Source organism: Bos taurus, chromosome 10 (assembly GCF_002263795.3).
Source record: "Bos taurus isolate L1 Dominette 01449 registration number 42190680 breed Hereford chromosome 10, ARS-UCD2.0, whole genome shotgun sequence".
NCBI classification, from domain to species: Eukaryota; Metazoa; Chordata; class Mammalia; order Artiodactyla; family Bovidae; genus Bos; species Bos taurus.
Window position 1 is genome coordinate 85014140 of NC_037337.1, and position 19401 is coordinate 85033540.

The 19401-nt window shown below is 42.4% G+C and overlaps 1 protein-coding gene across 1 annotated transcript; it reads left to right on the forward strand.

Moving 5' to 3' along the window:
* Positions 1-3656: 3656 nt before the first annotated feature.
* LOC785383 (acyl-CoA thioesterase 2) lies at positions 3657-18961 on the forward strand. The gene is made up of 3 exons (XM_002690999.7): positions 3657-4378; positions 14096-14298; positions 15765-18961. Exons 1-3 carry the CDS (start codon positions 3922-3924, stop codon positions 16368-16370), a joined length of 1266 nt encoding a protein of 421 aa, XP_002691045.4. The 5' UTR covers positions 3657-3921; the 3' UTR covers positions 16371-18961.
* The last annotated feature ends 440 nt before the right edge of the window (positions 18962-19401 follow it).

Genomic DNA, 19401 nt, shown 5'->3' on the forward strand with positions numbered 1-19401 from the left:
ACTTTCTCCCATAAGGGTGGTGTCACCTGCGTATCTGAGGTTATTGATATTTCTCCTGGCAATCTTGATTCCAGTTTGTGCTTCATCCAGCCCAGTGTTTCTCATGACTTACTCTTCATAGAAGTTAAATAAGCAGGGTAACAATATACACCCTTGATATACTCCTTTTGTGATTTGGAACCAGTCTGTTGTTTCATGTCCAGTTCTAGCTGTTGCTTCCTGACCTGAATACAGATTTCTCAGGAAGCAGGTGAGGTGGTCTGGTATTCCCATCTCTTGAAGAATTTTCCACAGTTTGTTGTGATCCAGTTTATTTAACTTATATGCAGAGTATATCATGAGAAACGCTGGGCTGGAAGAAGCACAAGCTGGAATCAAGATTGCCGGGAGAAATATCAATAACCTCAGATATACAGATGACACCACCCTTATGGCAGAAAGTGAAGAGGAACTAAAAAGCCTCTTGATGAAAGTGAAAGAGGAGAGTGAAAAAGTGGGCTTAAAGCTCAACATTCAGAAAACTAAGATCATGGCATCTGGTCCCATCCCTTCATGGGAAATAGATGGGGAAACAGTGGAAACAATGTCAGACTTTATTTTTGGGGGCTCAAAAATCACTGCAGATGGAGATTGCAGCTATGAAATTAAATGACGCTTACTCCTTGGAAGGAAAGTTATGACCAACCTAGATAGCATATTCAAAAGTAGAGACATTACTTTGCCAACAAAGGTCCGTCTAGTCAAGGCTATGGTTTTTCCAGTGGTCATGTATGGATGTGAGAGTTGGACTGTGAAGAAAGCTGAGTGCCGAAGAATTGATGCTTTTGAACTGTGGTGTTGGAGAAGACTTGAGAGTCCCTTGGACTGCAAGAAGATCCAACCAGTCCATCCTAAAGGAGATCAGTCCTGGGTGTTCAATGGAAGGACTGATGCTGAAGCTGAAACTCTAATACTTTGGCCACCTCATGTGAAGAGTTGACTCATTGGAAAAGACCCTGATGCTGGGAGGGATTAGGGGCAGGAGGAGAAGGGGATGGCAGAGGATGAGATGGCTGGATGGCATCACCGACTTGATGGACATAAGTCTGGGTAAACTCCGGGAGTTGGTGATGGACAGGGAGGCCTAGTGTGCTGCGATTCATGGGGTCGCAAAGAGTCAGACACGACTGAGAGACTGAACTGAACATAGTCAAAGACTTTGGCGTAGTCAATAAAGCAGAAGTAGATGTTTTTCTGGAACTCTCTTGCTTTTTTGATGATCCAACAGATGTTGGCAATTTGATCTCTGGTTGCACTGGCTTTTCTAAATCCAACTTGAACATCTGGAATTTCACAGTTCTTGTACTACTGAAGTCTGGCTAGGAGAATTTTGAGCATTACTTTGCTACTGTGTGAGATGAGTGCAATTGTGCGGTAGTTTGAGCATTCTTTGGCATTGCCTTTCTGCCGGGAGCCGGTGAGGCATTCCACTCGTGACAAAGGTCATGAGGAAGGAGGCTCGGCATACGCAAAGGCGGGATCGAGCCTCAGGAGTCCGCCCGGATATTCTTGAGCATTTCCCCCCCAAAAAACCAGAGTCTGCCTACTTTATTGCTTTGTGCTCTCACCTCTGACTTTACTGGGGGCTGTCCCCTACCACCATCTCGCTCTCTCTGTCAAAGAGTTAACTTACAGCTCCAATTAATAAAGTTCCTGGGCAATTAGGAGTGTTTAAATCCAAACCCCTCAGAGGGCTCTCTAACTCGCCTGATAAGTTTACCCGGACTCCTGCAGCTATGCATACGATTGTTTACAGTCTCCCAGCCCTCCAGAGGCACGGGAAGCTTAAGATATTCAAATAGCAAATAGCTCAGAGAGTTAGAAACTGTCAGAATAAGACTAGTAAATGATTTCATTGATGAGTCAATGCTTGTTGCCAAGTTTTCACATCCCCTGAATTGTATCCTTGAATGTGTATTAATTAATAGTTGGTATATAGAAAAAAAAAAGTAGTGGCCTTGGTGTTAGTAACTTTAGACCCTTAAGGTAATAAATTCTTTCCTTTGTTGTAAACCCATTACACATCCGCCCTATAGGAATGCAATTTTATCTTTGGAAGATGGCGCCAAACCTTAAAATAATTACTCTTAGAGAAAATAAGTCTTTGTTGATAAGTCCTTGTCAAGAGTCATAAAATGTTAGTAGGCCTTCTGGCCAGAAGATGATGTAAATCACCTAAACCATTTGTATACAATAAATTTGCAGGAAAGAAACCTTGGTTTTTGATAAGAATCAAAGACTGCTGACTTTGCATCCCCTATTATCCTCTATGTGTAACTTAGGGTATATAAGCCCCTGTTAAAATAAAGCTACGGGCCTTGCTCACCAGCGCTTGGTCTCCCCATGTCATTCTTCCCTTTAACTTCCAGCTGAGTCTCCATCTGGAGCGCGGAACCCACCACGCTTACTAACTATGCCTGGGCTTCTAAGACCCACTCGAGAAGGTGTCTAGGGTGAGGCACCTTCCGCTATTCGAGAGGGTGCCTGCGGCCTACGTAAGTGGTGCAAACTTCTTGTCTTGAAGTTTTATTGGTCTCCCGCGTAAACCAAGCTACTCAGCCTCTTTTCTCCACTGAATTTTCCTACTGAGCTATCCTCATTCTATTTTTCTTTATATCTCTAATTAGCATATAAATAGTCGCCTAGGCCGTCTCTCCTTCGAATACCCTGGATCAGCTGGGGCTGGTCCCCAGCACCTTTCTTTGGGATTAGAATGAAAACTGACCTTTTTCAGTCCTGTGGCCACTGCTGAGTTTTCCAAATTTGCTGGCATATTGAGTACAGCACCTTAACAGCATCATCTTTTAGGATTTGAAATAGCTCAACTGGAATTCCATCACCTCCACTAGCTTTGTTCGTAGTGATGCTTCCTAAGGCCCACTTGACTTTCCATTCCAGGATATCTGGCTTTAGGTGAGTGATCACAGCATCGTGATTATCTGGGTCATGAAGATCTTTTTTGTACAGTTCTTCTCTGTATTCTTGCCACCTCTTCTTAATATCTTCTGCTTCTATTAGGTCCATACCATTTCTGTCCTTTATTGTGCCCATCTTTGCATGAAATGTTCCCTTGGTATCTCTAATTTTCTTGAAGAGATCTCTAGTCTTTCCCACCCTATTGTTTTCCTCTATTTCTTTGCATTGATCACTGAGGAAGGCTTTCTTAGCTCTGCTTGCTATTCTTTGGAACTCTGTGTTCAAATGGGTATATTTTTCCTTTTCTCTTTTGCCTTTAGCTTATCTTCTTTTCTCAGCTATTTGTAAGGCCTTCTCAGACAACTATTTTGCCTTTTTGCATTTCTTTTCTTGGGGATGGTCTTGATCACTGCCTCCTGTACAATGTCAGGAACCTCCATCCATAGTTCTTTAGGCAGAACTATGAACTAAAGTCAGCTCTAATCCCTGGAATCTATTTGTAAAAGATTTGATTTAGGTCATACCTGAATGGTCTAGTGGTTTTCCCTACTTTCTTCAATTTAATTCAATGACTGATTTTTTTTTAAAGCTGTCCTTTCCCTTTTGTTGGAATTTTGCCTAAATCCACTAATCTCTGATTTCACAAACGAACCAGTTTAAGGCAGAGAAGAGGCGTCGGTGGGCGGGCAGATTCGTGTTCTGGACAGCAAGACATTCCTGTGCGTCCTGTCCTGGCCCGGGTGAACGATCTGGTGCTTTTAACCTCAGACGACTTGGGCGCACAAGGTCCACAGACCTGAAGCCCCGGGACGTTCCAAAGGCGGCTCAGTCACGAAACTTATCTTGGCTCCAGACCACGCCTGATCTCGTCGTGTCTCCGGGCGCGCCCCAGTCGCCCTGAGACAAAACTCCAGCAGCCGTCCGCGCCTCCTCATTTAGAGTACGGACCGAGGCTGTGTGTCTGGAATGACAGTGACCGTGATGCTGGAGCCGGCCGGCCGCTGCCGCTGGGACGAGCGCGTGCATATCACCGTGAGCGGCCTGGCGCCGCGGCAGCCGGTCACGCTGCGCGCGTCCCTGCGCGACGAGAAGGGCGCGCTCTTCAGGGCCCACGCGCGCTACTGCGCCGACGCCGCCGGCCTGCTGGACCTGGAGCGCGCGCCCGCGCTGGGCGGGAGCTTCGCGGGGCTCGAGCCCATGGGGCTCTTCTGGGCTCTGGAGCCCGAGAAGCCCTTGCTGCGCCTGGTGAAGCGGGACGTGCAGACGCCCTTCGTCGTGGAGCTGGAGGTGGTCGACGGCCACGAGCCCGGGGCCCAGCGACTCCTGGGCCGGGCGGTGCACGAGCGCGACTTCCTGGCCCCCGGCGTGCGGCGCGAGCCGGTGCGCGCGGGCCGGGTGCGCGCCACGCTCTTCCTGCCGCCAGGTGAGCCGTCAGTATCCCTAACTGTTGATCTGTCCCTGTGCGAGAGGAAGGCAGTAAGTAGGTAGCTCCCAGCATTCCAAAAGTACGTGGGGCCTGAAACTTTGCAGGAGACAGGACTGGACCGTTCGTTCGCTGTGGAGGTGATTACTCTGTTCCGGAACAGAGGTCAGGAAAGAGATCACAAGGAAAGGGAGAAAAGATAGTTGTGATGAAAAAAAAAATTTTTTTTATACGTAATTCCCAGTTTTTAAAGTTTTCTTTCCAAATCTCTCAATTTTACAACTTTGCTTCTTAACTCCCACCATATATTAAAAGATTTAAGAAAATTAGGGGCCTTTCCTGGTGGCTCAGTGGTAAAGAATCCACCTGGGGCACAAGTTCGATCCCTGATGGGGGAAGATTCCATATGCCTCCAGAGCAGCTGGTTCTGTGTACTACATCTATTGAGCCTGTGTTTCACAAGAGAGGCTACCGCAATGAGGGGCCAGCGTACTAGAGAGATTAGACCCCACTCACCACAACTAAAGAAAAACCCACCCAGCAACAAGGACCCAGCACAGTCCAAAAAAAAAAAAAATTTTTTTAAGAAAATTAGCATGAAGGAGGAAAGCCTCTTGTTATCCACTGGAGATCTTTTGATATTGTTTAATTTGACCATTACATAAAAACAACCAGTGAAACTGTTAAAAGATGGTTATCTTCATTAAGAATCAGGCAAATGCAAAATAAAACTGATCTCAATGGGAGGGCAGTGAGCTTTCCTGAAGAGAGATCTTAGTTCCCTGTCCAGGAGCTGAACCTGGGTAACTTGGATGAAAACCAAGAGTCCTAACCACTAGACCACCAGGGGCTAGAGGCAAAGTGGCCCTCCCTGGCTCTTGCCACTGTTTGAAAGCAAGAATGTTTCAAGGAGACAAAAACTGTAAAAACGGGTATAAAGGTTATTAGAGACACAGCCCAAAGTATGGGAGAGCATAGGGAGAAACAGATTGTTTATTTAAGACAGAATCAAGGCAGAAATGCACACTCGAAGAGGAGTGTGGGCATCCTGAGTGAGGTGCACACGAAGTCAAAAACTAGGCAGAAATGTACACCTGGAGGGAATCCGTATAGGCGTCCTCTCTAAAGAGGAAGCGCGCAGTGAGTCAGAAGTCAGAAGCTCAGCAGAGATACACACCAGGAGAGGAATGTAGACGTCCTGAGTAAGGAGAAGCACAGTAAGTTAGAATTCAGGTGGAGATGTACACCCAAAGAAAAAAGGGTATGGGCATCCTGAGTGAGGAGCATAGGATAGAGCTGATGTAAATCACTTACGTAAGACAGTCCTTCCTGTTCGTTGTTTCCCTTTGGTCAATTGTCTCTTCGCTTTAGTAGAGCTCAGCTTCTGCCACTTGCTTTGTCTGTGGAGTGTCTGGTGAGAACAAAGCTCGAATTTTACTCCACTTGACAAACACCAGGTGTCCGGTCCAGAGACCCTCTGTCTCCTTCCTCAGAACTACACACTACATTTCACACCCTCATAATTTAGAAGTCTAACATTGCCAATATTTGACCAGTATGTGGAGGAAAAGGAACTTCCATGTAGTGGTAAGAGAAATACAGTTACTCATCTACTCTGGAAAAAAATTGCTTTTACTTAGTAAGTTGACTATGTCATTCTACTCTTGGTACACCAGTAGGGATTTATGTTTCTAAGAGCAAATTCAACAGAAACAGCCCAAATGTCCAACAATAATAAAACTGATGCATAAATTGAGATATATTTACAGCACAAAAGTGACTGAACTAGAGTCACAGGAACCAACAGGATGAACCTCAAAAACAGTGCTGAATGAAATGTCAAGTTCCTGAAGAACACATTCAGTAGCATTACATTCAGATAACATTTTTTAAAAGGGCAAACCAAACAAACTGCCACTTAAAATGTGCTTCCAAGTGGTAAGAATGTAAAAAAATCAAGAGACTGATAAATTTAGAATAGTGGAAAGTGAGGGAAGAGAAACGGGAACTCACAGGGCTTTGATGGTTAGAACTGAATTATTTCTTAAAGTTCTGGGTATAAACTACTTGCTTTATAATTATTCCTTAAAAATTGCACATTACATACAAACTTTTATGTAAATAATTAAAATGTGAAATAACTAGAAGCATACACGTAGGTAGCTTTTTGAGTCTAGCATAACACACTTGAGATTCATTTGTGTTGCTCCATGCGTTTGCTAGTTCCTTCTTGTATCTTACACGTTTCCATTATATGGATGTGCCACAGTTTGTTAATTCATTAGCCAGGTGCAGGACATTTGAGTTTTGAGTCTTTGGAGATTATGAATAAAGTCACTGCAAACACTTGAATCCATGTTTCTGTGTGAACATAAGCTTTCATTTTTGGGGTAAATACCTGGAAGTGAGGTTATACTGGGTCATAACCTAAGTGTATGTTTAAATTTATAAGAACTTGGTCAGTTGTTTTCCAGGGTGATTGTTTCATTTTGCATCCTCACTGTTGCCCTTAAAAATAAAAGTTAGTTACTGGACTAGCAAAAACTGGGTTAACTTGGGAATAACAGAGAATTGTAATTTGGCAGAAGCATGCTATGGCAAAAACTGTAGGCAAGTCCAACAGAACAAGGAGAGGAATGCTATTTTACAGAGAAAAAGAAGGAAGTCGGGAGCTGTTGTTTTGAACAAAAATCCATCAAAGAAAAGAGTTTGGGGTGTCGACAATTTTTCATTGCTGAATTGCTGGGGTAGTCAATTTCTTGGAGGGGAGGCAATATACATCTTTTTCTGTTGGGGCCTGTAATTGATGATTCTTTCCTGTTGATGATCCTTCTGTTGTGATCTATAAGGGACAATTATTCCTACAATTGATGTGGAGTGGTACTGCATGGCAGTTCTCCAGTTCTGTCCTCCTGACTCCATTTTGGTGAGGTTTCCTTTTATTAATTTCCACATTTCTCCCTTTTAATTAAGATTTTTCTCCAAAAACACCACCAATCAAGAGTCAGTGGTCTTTTGTCCTTCAATGTCTGGAAGAACCTTTCCTAGCTGTCATGTCCCTTGTTAGAAACTGCACTAATTAGAAACTTACTGAGGTCACATTTGAGTAACAAGGAGGGGTAGGAGGGAGAACTTTCCAGCACTTTGCATCTATAGTCCATATTTATCAAGACCCTAAGTAATAGGGTACATACACCATTTGGGGTACATTGTTTTTACAAAGGTCTAGTGGGCAACAAGTACAGAATCAAAAATAACAGGACAATTCCAAACTGTAGGCTGAAGGTAGCCAGCTGAACAAATACTTGTCTTTGTTCAGTTACTAAATCATGTCTGACTCTTTTGCAACCCCATGAACTATAGCCTGCTAGGCTCCTCCATTTATGGGATTTCTCAGGCAAGAGTACTGGAGTCAGTTGCCATTTCTTTCTCCAGGGGAATCTTCCCAACCCAGGGATCACACCCGGGTCTCTTGCATTGATTCGCAAGTGGGTTCTTTACCACTGAGCCGCTAGGGAAGCCCCAGGCACTTATTCTGATTTCGAGGCGTAAAGTTCTCCCTATGGAAGTGAACCTAGAATCACAGATGTCTCCTGGAAGTCCCCATTTAAACCTAGAATCACAGATGTCTCCTGGAAGTCCCCATTTAAAACAGCCATGAGAGCAAAATAGAATAGTGAATACAATAAGAGCACACAAAATCGAAAAGAATTAACCCAGTGCATTTGGGAAGATATACTGCAGGTATAAACACAAAGCAATAGCTAATGAACTCTCCATGAAGACAGCAAAACTTCAAAGATATTTTAAAAACAGTAGTGTAATCTCAAAAGAACTCTTTGGAAACAAATATGTTATCAGTAAGTAGCATGGTATGTAAGGTTGCAAGTTCAGTTATCCTGAATTCGGATAAGAATCCAGTCAGTTATCAGTCCAAATAAAAAAAAAGACATGTGAATCTTGAACTTTCTAATAGTCTTGTCCCTGACATTTTGGCAAAGATGTCTGGTCAGATGGTATCTGCTTCGGTTCTGGGAAGTCTTTGCTTTCAGGTCATCCTCTGGTGTGAGGTTCAGTCAGGGTTTGGTGCCCTCTTGAGACGTGTCATGTGAAATGAAGAGCCTGTTCCCCGGAGTTTGGCAGCACAAGAGTTGGTTAGCAGAACCTGAAAGTGCCCTTTCCAGTGAGATTAAACGAGACTTTTTGGAGGTATCTTTTCCAGCAAATGAAATCTCTAAAGTACAAGATATGATGCTTAAGGTCTTCATCTCCTGGGAGGGTTCTGTGACAAGACTGCTCTATCAAAGCATGTTTATTTTGAATGGAAGCAACTAGGCCTTTACACTACGATGTATACTTTTTTTATCAGCTGTGAATCAAAAGATGCAGGGGTCAGGTATATTGGATGTCTTGTGACTTTCTCAAAGGGTGAGAGTTTTTGAGTTCCAAAGGGGATGGAACTGAGATTTAGAAGGACCAACAGCAATGCTTTGGCCAAGGTATTTGGAGGGTTTTACAAATTTTGCCAAGTGAGTCTTAAAGTGCCCTTAGTTTGTTTGACTTACCCTGAGGATTGAGAATAAGCACAGTGAAAGTGTTGTGAAACCAGCCAAACAGCACAGACTTATTGAAGTACTTGACCAGTTAAACAGGTTAACTGGTTAAACAGGTTAACTGGTTGCCCTGATCTCTAGGCAGTTCAAGAGGGCTTCCTCAGGAAGGGATAATCTTTTACTAACAGAATTTTAGGAATTTTCCAACAAAGGTCCATCTAGTCAAAGCTATGGTTTTTCCAGTAGTCATGTATGGATGTGAGAGTTGGACTATAAAGAAAGCTGAGCACCGAAGAATTGATGCCTTTGAACCGTGGTGTTGGAGAAGAGTCTTGAGAGTCCCTTGGGCTGCAAGGAGATCAAACCAGTCAATTCTAAAGGAAACCAATCTGGAATATTCATTAGAAGGACTGATGCTAAAGCTGAAACTCCAATACTTTGGCCACCTGATGGGAAGAACTGACTCATTAGAAAAGACCTTGATGCTGGGAAAGATTGAAGGCAGGAGAAGGGACAACAGAGGATGAGATGGTTGGATGGCATCACTGACTCGATGGACATGAGTTTGAGCAAATTCTGGGAGTTGGTGATGGGTAGGGAAGCCTGGCGTGCTGCAGTCCATGGGGTCGCAAACAGTTGGACATGACTGAATGACTGAACAGAATTTTAGCTATAGAAGAAGCAGTGACCTGTCTACAGGGGAAGGTTTCACTCCAGTGAGAAAAATACAAACCATGACTAAAACATATTTAGTTTTGTGAGACAGAGGAAGCTGAATGAAATCCATTTGCAAAACTCCCATGTTCCATCAGACAATTCAGTGGCCAGGAGTTGTGCAAACAGGTTTTCCTGGATTCTAGCTTGAACAGGTTGGACAAGTGAGGTGCAGGCACTTTTTGTGGCCTTATTTTTCCCCACTGATATTTGCTTGTGAATGCTATCATTTTGTCAGTAGACTAATGGTTTAATGTGTGCACAGAGGTAAGTAGTGGGAATTTTTGAATTTCTGGTAAGACCAGATTGTTGGCTTTTTTTAAAGTAAAGTATGTAGGGACTGGGCCATAAGAGAAGTGTTTGGAATCCATTTTTGACAGTGGGCAGCTAGCTCAAGAAAACCTCATAATTGGCACTTAATTGTAGATTTCCAGATGTACAGGATGCCCCAGATCTACCTAGAACCAAAAGGAATCTGTTTTCCATAATCAGGTGCCCTAAATATCCAACTTGCATTAGAGGAACCTGTAGTTTTTTTTAGAGACTTTCTGTCCTTTGAAGACTGAAAAAGGTGGATGCTCTGTTGCCATGAAGAGTTTTACAGAGAGCAGAGAAGCAAATCATTCATCTACTGTGACAAAGTAAAGCCTGCAGAAAGGTTTATATCACCCAAATCAGCTTTTAAGACTTGTAAAAAGTAAGAGGAACTGTCTGTGAAAGCCTGGGACATTGCTGTCCAGGTGAATTGCCTTTTTTCCTACATGAAAGCAAACATGCATTCACTCACCTCATCAATTAAAACACTAAAGAACACACTGTATAAATCAGTTATGGTGAAAAAGTTGCTTTCATTGGGACTAGATATCAGTAGTGTTTGGGGCTTAGGAACAACAAGGCGACAAGGGATAACCATGTTTTTTTGCTCATAACTCTTGGACCAACTTCTCGCCCGATGTATTGGGTTTTCTTATAGCGTAAATGGGCTTCTCAGGTGGCACAGTGGTAAGGAACCTGCCTGCCAATGCAGGAGACCTGAGTTCAATCCCTGGGTCAGGAAGATCCCCTGGAGAAGGAGATGGCAACCCACTCCAGTGTTCTTGCCTGGGAAATCCCATGGACAGAGGAGCCTGGCAGGCTGCAGTCCATGAGGCTGCAAAGAGTCAGAAGCAACTGAGCACATACAATCTAAATAGCAGTGTTCCAGGGACTAGTACAGGGGATAATGAGGCCCTGAGAATTTTAATCCTCTATTATAGGTTTGATGCCTTGCAGGAATTCTTTATTTCTAGGATACTGATTGACTCAGGGAGAAGTTTGAACGTTGTTTGAATTCAACATTCAACATCTGTTTGAATGTTGATAGAAGTTGCATTGTGGATTCCTCTAATATCAGCTGCAGATTTTACCTGTAAAGAGGATGATGGTAGCTATCAAACAGGGACAATTATCAGTGTTCTCCAGATTCAGCTACAGTGCCATCAAAAATGGAGCTAATAAAATATGTCAAAGTGAAACTATTAGTTGCTCAGTCATGTCCAACTCTTTGTGACTTCATGGACTATAGCTCACCAGGCCCTCTGTCCATGGAATTCTTCAGGCAAGAATACTGGAGTGGGTTGCCATTCCCTTCTCTAGGGGATCTTCCCAACCCAGGGGTCAAACCCGCATTGCAGGCAGATTCTTTACTGTCAGAGCCACCAGGAAAACCATCAGAAATGGAGTCAATAAAAGATGTCAAAGGGTCACTTAATTTACTTGGTTGGCTATTCTGATTGCTACTGTCAGATTCCAGAATTATCTCTCTGTTTGGGGAGAGAAAATTCCAGCATGATATTTTTCTAAGTCTCAGTCTAATAAATGAATAGGGGCAGAGGAACTCAGGAGAAAAGGGTGTATTCTGTCAAGGAAACAAAAGGAAATAGGTTCAGAGACAGGAACTTCTTGAGATTCATTAGAGATTCCAACTAATTGAACTATTTTAGAACTCCAAAGCAGGGGCTGCTTTACAGAAGTGGGGTTGAGTACTAGGAGTGTAGCTCTGGTGTCATTAAGGATAGAAAGAGCTTCATCCTTAATCTGGAGAAATGTTTCCGCAGGTGGATCAAGATGGAGGATTGGGAAGAGCCCCTGTAGTTCCTTGAAGCTCCATCATTCGAAATTAAGAGGACACTGGAAAGGCTGGCTAGAAGGCTGAAGGCACCTTGAGTGCTAAAATTCTTCAGTGTCCTGTGTCTTCCCAATAATAGGAGCAACTAGAGGGTTTGGGGCTCTATACCTTCATTTGCCAGAATTGAAAATTAAGAAATCTAGTGATCTTTCTTATCAGTTGACTCATCTACCTTGCAAGTGAACTGATGTGCCAAATTAAATCTGGAGTGGATACAGTTTTCTCATTCCACCCTTCTTATTTCAAATAAAGAGGAACCTCCTGGCTCAGCACAAAAACAGAGTTAAAGGTTACCTGAGTGGATTCACCACCTGAGGGAAAACAGGAACTTCCTTTGCAAACAAATGAGAATTTGTCTGCTTTGCAAACATTCCAAGAACAATTCTAATTGTCATGAACAGGTTCATCAGATTTTTCTGTACAAGTTTGAATTTTGTTTCAATCAGTAGTTTTAGGAAAAGCTACTGTAACTGCTCAGTAGAGGTTTCCAGAAAATATTCTAGCATTTGGTCAAAAGTTAGGGGTTTTTCTAAATTCTGTTTGGGCTGTTCCCATCAGACAGCCTTAATCACATATTTGGGTTGACCCTCACCAATAAGCAGGTGGGCTAACTGATAAAAATCTAAGCAACCAGGTTGGGAAGTTTGAATAAAATGTGTTAGACTCTTCAGCAAACCTGTGAGGGTTCTCGGGTACTTTAGGAAACTCTTCAACTATGACTCCCAATTCAGCCTTAGTCTAGGGAACATAAGAAAGAAAAGGTTTATCTGGGTGCTCAGAAGACATAATTTTAGAAAGGCAGGTTCTGACAAGTTCAGAGGAGGAGGGAGTGGAGAGAAGTGCCAAGAGAAACAGAAAGTCAGTGAGAGCATTGGACTGGGGAAACTGAGGGTATAGAGGAGACCGAGGCAGTGCAGCAAGGGAGGAGGCGGTGGCACTGGACGGGGTGCCCGAGTACAGCAAGTGGCTGAAGGGAGCGGGAAAGAGAGGCCTCAGAAGCATTTTGACTCCTTCATTGTTCGTTTACCTCAGTTAATTTTGAAATTGTAATTTGCAGAGAAGTAGTTCAAGATTGCCAGTAATGACTGGAAGCCTCAGAATGCCAATTAAACAGATGTCTAATTCAATTTTAAGAAAAGTAAGTTTGGGGAGCTCAAATGTTCCTCATAATGTTGATTGGTGTTCTCAAATATTTTTCAGTCCATTTAATTAGAAATGCACATGAGGGAAAAAAAAAAGAAATGCACATGAGGAGGGACCAAAGTTTTTAGATGTAAAACCAGCCGGGGCCCAGAAAGGAGGGGGGCATTGTCAAAGCATTTTGATGACAGGGATCCCATTTCTTAAAGATTTTTCTCTAGAGCAAAAAGAAAAATTCCTAGACAGCAGAGTTCCAACAGGCACAGCCCAGTACCTAAAGAAATCAGACCAAAGACCAAAGGAATACTCTCAGAAAGGACAAAGCCTTTAAATAGATCGCAAATAAAGATTGGAGAACTCAAAATGCAGACAGTGGAGCTTGAAATCCAGGACAGACTTACCCTCAAACTCCAGGCTTGGCTAGAAGGCAGTGAGCACATGGACTCTGTGGGGATGAGCACCTGTGTCCTCACCAACCTGGGAGTTTGGGGGAGATCTCTTAGGATCCCACTTCCAAGCACCAAGTAATGTTGACCTTAAAACGGTTGTTTCACCAGCAAAAATGGGTTATTTCTAGAACACCAGAGAAGTGCAATTCAGGACAAGCAAGCCATGGCAAAAACCATAGGCAAGTTCAACAAATCAAAGAAGGGAATGTTACTTTATAGAGAAAAAGGAGGAAGGTGGGAGGGGTTGCTTCCAGTAGAAGTCTATAGGAGGTAAGTGACAGTTTAGGGCGATGATGGTTTCTCATTGGCTGAATTCCTGGGGTAGTCAATTTCTTGGAAGGGATGCAATGTACATCCTTTTTGTTGTTGTTGTTGAGGCCTGTGATTGATGATTCTTTCCTGTTGATTCTTCTGTTGTGATTTGTAATTGAAAATTCTTCCTATAATTGATGTGGAGTGGTACTCATAAAAGTAGTACATGTTCTTTGCAAAAATCTGTGGGGCTTTGAGGCCCTGGGTGTAGAGGGGAATGTGGGTTTAAACTATGCCACAGTCTGGACCTTTGAAGACCAGAGTTGTTTAGCATTTCTGATCATCAATAGAAAACTGTGACATCACCAAAGAGGCAAAAATGGCTTTTGACACCACAGCAAAGAGTTTCAAGTATAGTTTAACTCTGTTTTTTCTTCCCAAGAACCTGCGCCCTTTCCTGGGATTGTGGACATTTCTGCAGCTGGAGGTGGCTTTCTGGAATATCGAGCTAGTCTGCTGGCTGGGAAGGGTTTTGCTGTGTTGGCGCTGGCTTATTATAACTATGAAGACCTCCCCAAAAGCCTACGACATGTCCACCTGGAGTACTTTGAAGAAGCTGTGAACTACCTGCTTAATCACCCTCAGGTTGGAACTTCTCTAGTTTCATGTTCTACATATCATTTCTCCTTCTCTGAAAGGCTCTTGGTTTTCACAGAACTTGACAAATTCATGACAGCCACTATTTGCCCCCAACACACTACCTTTCATAGTCACTTCTCCCAGACAGTTTCCATGCAATTAGATGTTATTGTTAGATTTCCTGCTGGTAAAAGTGTCCTAGTTGAAATTATGGAATTTTAAACTCCAGTATTTTATCATATTTCATTAAGAGCTCAACACATTGAGAACCCTCGGTTTGACCCAGGAAGTAAGAGGGGAAGGGGAAGTGATCACTCTCTCCAGAAGGCTGTCTCATTTAAATGTTTGTGTTTTACAATCCTCTCTTCCATGTGACCATCTGAGAGCAGAGTACTCACTTTTAACAAATCACCTAGTGGTAAAGGACCTGGGTAGTAAGAAATGTTTGAGGGTTCAGTATATCAGAGGATTAGAACATATACCTTGCTCAGGATATTAGAGGATTAATAGGATTGTTTATTTTATAATTCAATCAGAGCTCAAGGTAGATGAAAGCCTTGGAGCTCCTAGAGAAGGTGATGGGGTGTAGTGGAACCAGTATAATAGTGTATTTGATAGAGAAAAGTTAAATTTGAGGTTTGATTTTGCCAGTTGCTAGCTTCTTGACCTTGGGGCTTCTGTATCATACTCTCCAAAATTGGGATCACTATAATATCCCATTCCTAGTACCTTTATAAGGAATAAATAGTTGAAATCAGTCAAAAGTGCTATTGTAGAAACCATGATCCAAAAAAAATAGCTGTTGATAGGTCAATCAAAAGGCCATTTATAGCAGAAAAATTTGGTAATTGATGAGAACAATCTTTCTGGAATAGGGCAAACTCAAACTACACTGGAGGGGACTGAGCAGAGAATTAAGACAAGAAAGTGAATAACTACAGACAAAATTTCCCACAAGTTTTGCTGTGAAAAGGAGTACAAACTAGGGCAGAGTGGATTTGAGGTCAAGGGATTGTTATTAAGGGCTTCCCAGGTGGTGCTTTTGGTAAAGAACCTGCCTGCCAATGCAGGAGATATGAGACGGGGCGGGGGTGGGGTGGGGGGGCTCAGTTCCTGGGTCGGGAAGATCCCCTGGAGGAGGACATGGCAACCCACTCCAGTATTCTTGGCTGGAGAGTCCCATGGACAGGGAGAGAGGAAAAGACCATTGGAGGTTTGGTGGTCAAGGAACTTCAAGGCTAGAGTATTTCGTTGTCCTCCACTTGGCTGTTGAAGACACTAGGAATGGTGATGGAGAAATTGTGGAAAGCAAGGTACAACGAAAGGTTAAGTCAATATCCCAAGGCTGCAGACCTTGATAACTGGGAGAGCCCAGATTCAGGCACAGTTCCCCGACTCTCAAGTCCAGACACTACTGGCCACACTGCACTGTTCATGGACTCATTCTCCTTTTCCCTTTGACCTTTTCTCAGGTGAAGGGTCCAGGAGTTGGGCTGCTTGGGATTTCAAAAGGAGGCGAGCTCTGCCTCTCCATGGCTTCCTTCCTGAAGGGCATCTCTGCGGCCGTCATAATCAACGGCTCTGTGCACAATGTCTGGGGAACCTTACACTACAAAGGTGAGACTCTGCCGCCTGTGGGTTTCAACCAAAATCGAATCAAGATGACCAAAGATGGCTTTGTAGACATTGTGGAAGTCCTGAACAGCCCTTTGGAAGGACCTGACCAGAAGAGCTTCATTCCTGTGGAAAGGGCTGAGTGCCCCTTCCTGTTTCTTGTGGGTCAGGATGACCACAACTGGAAGAGTGAATTCTATGCTAACGAGGCCTCTAAACGCTTGCAGGCCCATGGGAAGGCAAAACCCCAGGTCATCTGTTACCCAGGCACGGGGCACTACATTGAGCCTCCTTACTTCCCCCTGTGCCCGGCTTCCCTGCACACCTTCGTGGGCACTCCTGTCATCTGGGGAGGGGAGCCCATGGCTCATGCCAGGGCCCAGGTAGATGCGTGGCAGCAGCTCCAGACTTTCTTCCATAAACACCTGAGTGGGGAAAAGGGGACAATTCCAGCCAAGCTGTGATCAAGGGAAGGACAGAACAGCTAGGAACAGCTGCCACAGTTAGTGTATACCAGTGTAGGTTTCTTCTGTTCAATAATTACTAGAGTTTTTCCTCTTCAGTGTTAAAGTGAAGTTACCAAGAAGCTTTTTAGATTTTTATAAATTACATACATTTTCAGTTGTTTGAGTGGAGAGTGATTCTACAGAAAATGAAACAAATGGCCAAAAAAACATAATTGACAAGGCTTTAACTCTGAAAGGAAAAGCTATAATACCCAGTTAATAGTACCTAGTACACAATTAGTGCTCCATAATTATTTGAATTATTTATTATTATAATTTAGTTTTTAATTAATAAATGATTACCTATTGTGGAAAAAAGAATACAAATATCAAAAACGTTATCAGATTTGAGTTTCTAATTTAAGAATGGAAGTGAACATCATAGCTGTAAATTAGTATACTAGTTAGATAACTACTTAGATGAAAACTACTAAAAATTTTCAAAGCAAATATGTTTTTAGTTCTTGAATCTTCTTGAATGAGGAAGAAGTCTCCTAGTGCAAATGTATTTTAATTACTTTTTTCATTTTCACATATGGACTTTGTGATTTAGTTGTTTTGAAAGCTGGTATAACATCATTTAGATGAATTTCATAAGTGACTTTAATATTGATTAGCATACAAATGAATGATTTAGTTTTGTATTACTTGATATAAATACACATTAAACTTACTAAACTTTTCTAAAGCTGAATGTGTTTAAAATAAAAGATACTTTAATTTATGATCATGGTATTTTGGTTTCTCAACTTTCTTTTTCAATAAAGCATCTTCTGACAGATGTTTTCTCTTGAAACTCAAAAACAGTGCTCCTTTTGCTTAGTCAGATTTTTCTTCGGTCCCACTGTGAGGCAGGTGTCATCTCCATTTTACAGATGAAGAAACCAAGACTCAGAAAAATTTTTGCATGGTACCTGTAGAGCAGGGGCTCAGTCTCCCCACATCCAGTTTCTTCTCTCTTTGTTAAGCTCATCCATGCTCTCTGCAGGGTAACAGCCCCAGCCACAGGGAAAGGAAGTGGCTCTTCTTCTACCTAAGTTTTCAGTGGATTTCCTGAACTTGTAGTGTGAGGGTAGGGGTGGTTTCAGGGCACTAATGTTAAAAGTATAGTTCTGGAACCTTGTTTAAATCCTTGCCTTTACCTAGTAGTATGGTTTTGCTGGAGCTGACAGGCAACTTAAAATGCCTACACCCCCTTCCCTTGATTATTAACAATGTGTATGTGATTTGCCCTCCTCCCTTCCTCTTTCCATGTTTCTCTTTCCACCACTTTCTGTAAATAGTTGAAGGAATCTCCCATTAATCAAGCTGGAGAGTCAGGCTTCTCTAGAGATTCTGGGGCTGATCTTGAGGGATAAAAGGCAGCAGCAGCAGAAATTTGGGGGCCAATAAATGACCAAGTGAAAATGCAAACCATATGTTTCAAAAGACACAAAGATGATTTCCTCTTTAAATTCTTGTTAGTAGGAGAATCTAACAAAAGGGGACTAGAGATGCCATAGGCTTATGTTCTGGAGGGAGATGTGAAATACTATGATGTGAAGATTAGAAAAGAATTCAGATAGTGGCCTTTGATATGGGTCTTAACAGATAGGATCTCTCTTTTTCTAAATCTAAAGTAATAAAAATTCATAGAAAACTTGGAAAATAGAGAAAATTATTCAGCAGAAAAGGAATTGCATATAATCCATTCACTAGAAACTAACATACTTAACATGTCAGAATATTTCCATTTTCCTCTAGGCTTTTTGTTGTATGTATTGAGTTTTTACTCAAGTGTGCATCCTTTTTACTTTAATATCATATGGTGATTATTTTACCATGTTAGTATTATATTCTTCAAACACATGACTTTTTAAAAACAGTGATGTGTATTCTACTGATTGGTGCTACTACCCTTCATTTAATCAATCCTCTGTTGTTAGCCCTTGACATTGTTGATAGTTTTTCTTTATACAGTCTGTTCTGAGGTGAAGGGACATACACATGTATAAGTCTTTGTGTGTCACTGAGTATTTCTTTAAGAGAGATTCTTTGAAAGGAAATTATTATGCATACCAGAAATGACCAACCACACCATCAAGGACACTGTATGAAACAGCCGTGTTGCCAACATTGGTGCAATATGTGTGTATGTGTGCCTTTGTGTCTAATCCTTTATAACTTTATTAATTTTATGGTTTGAAAAGATAATCTCGTATTACTGTACTTTTTTTGTTGTTGCTGTTAGTAAAGTTGAATATCTCCCCCTCTTATTGGGAAAATATCTGTATTCCTTTTAAACTACATTTCCCATTCCTTCAGAATGTTCTCCTATTTCTTTATGACCTACAGCAGCATTTGATTATGTATTACAGAAGTAAATAATTCTCATATATGTTGACCACATACATCATCTTGTTAGCTGCCATTTAAATTATGTGTGCGTGTGTTAATATATGTATGTGTTAAATTTTGCAAGATGAGTTGATGATGGAAGGTGGAAATGATAAGAAATATGTACCTGCCTGCACCTTTCTCCCAACTTCCAGCACAGAGTTCCTAAAACTCTTATAAATACCTAAGTGATAGCAGCACTAGTCGCATCTTCTGTTCTATTGAGGTGACTCTAAGTGGGCTCCTGGAGGGGGACTGCATGGGCACTAGTAACCAGAAAGACCAATCCATGATTAGAAGCTTGGAATTTTCAGCTGTCTCTCCCAATTTTCCAGAGAGACAAGGGGCCAGAAACTGAGTTAATAATTGAGCATGCCTATGTGAGGAAAGGGCTTCCCTGGTAGCTCAGCTAGTAAAGAATCCTCCTGCGACAGCACTGGGGACCCACTGGACAGATCAAGGCTAGAGGCGTGGGAGCAGTAGGAAGAGTCACAGATGAAACCAGGCGAGCAGGAACAAGACGCAGCCCCCGCCCAGACACACACAGGAGGAGCGTAGGGGAGGGTGACTCAGGGACAGGGAATGAAGGAGTAAAGGCCAGGTTCCTGGACAG

Bases quoted from the DNA above. Each gene is read 5' to 3' on its own strand.
- LOC785383 (XM_002690999.7), top strand. From the start codon at position 3,922: ATGACAGTGACCGTGATGCTGGAGCCGGCCGGCCGCTGCCGCTGGGAC. The intron at 4,379-14,095 runs GTGAGCCGTCAG...TTTCTTCCCAAG, and splicing joins CACGCTCTTCCTGCCGCCAG to AACCTGCGCCCTTTCCTGGG. The intron at 14,299-15,764 runs GTTGGAACTTCT...ACCTTTTCTCAG, and splicing joins ACCTGCTTAATCACCCTCAG to GTGAAGGGTCCAGGAGTTGG.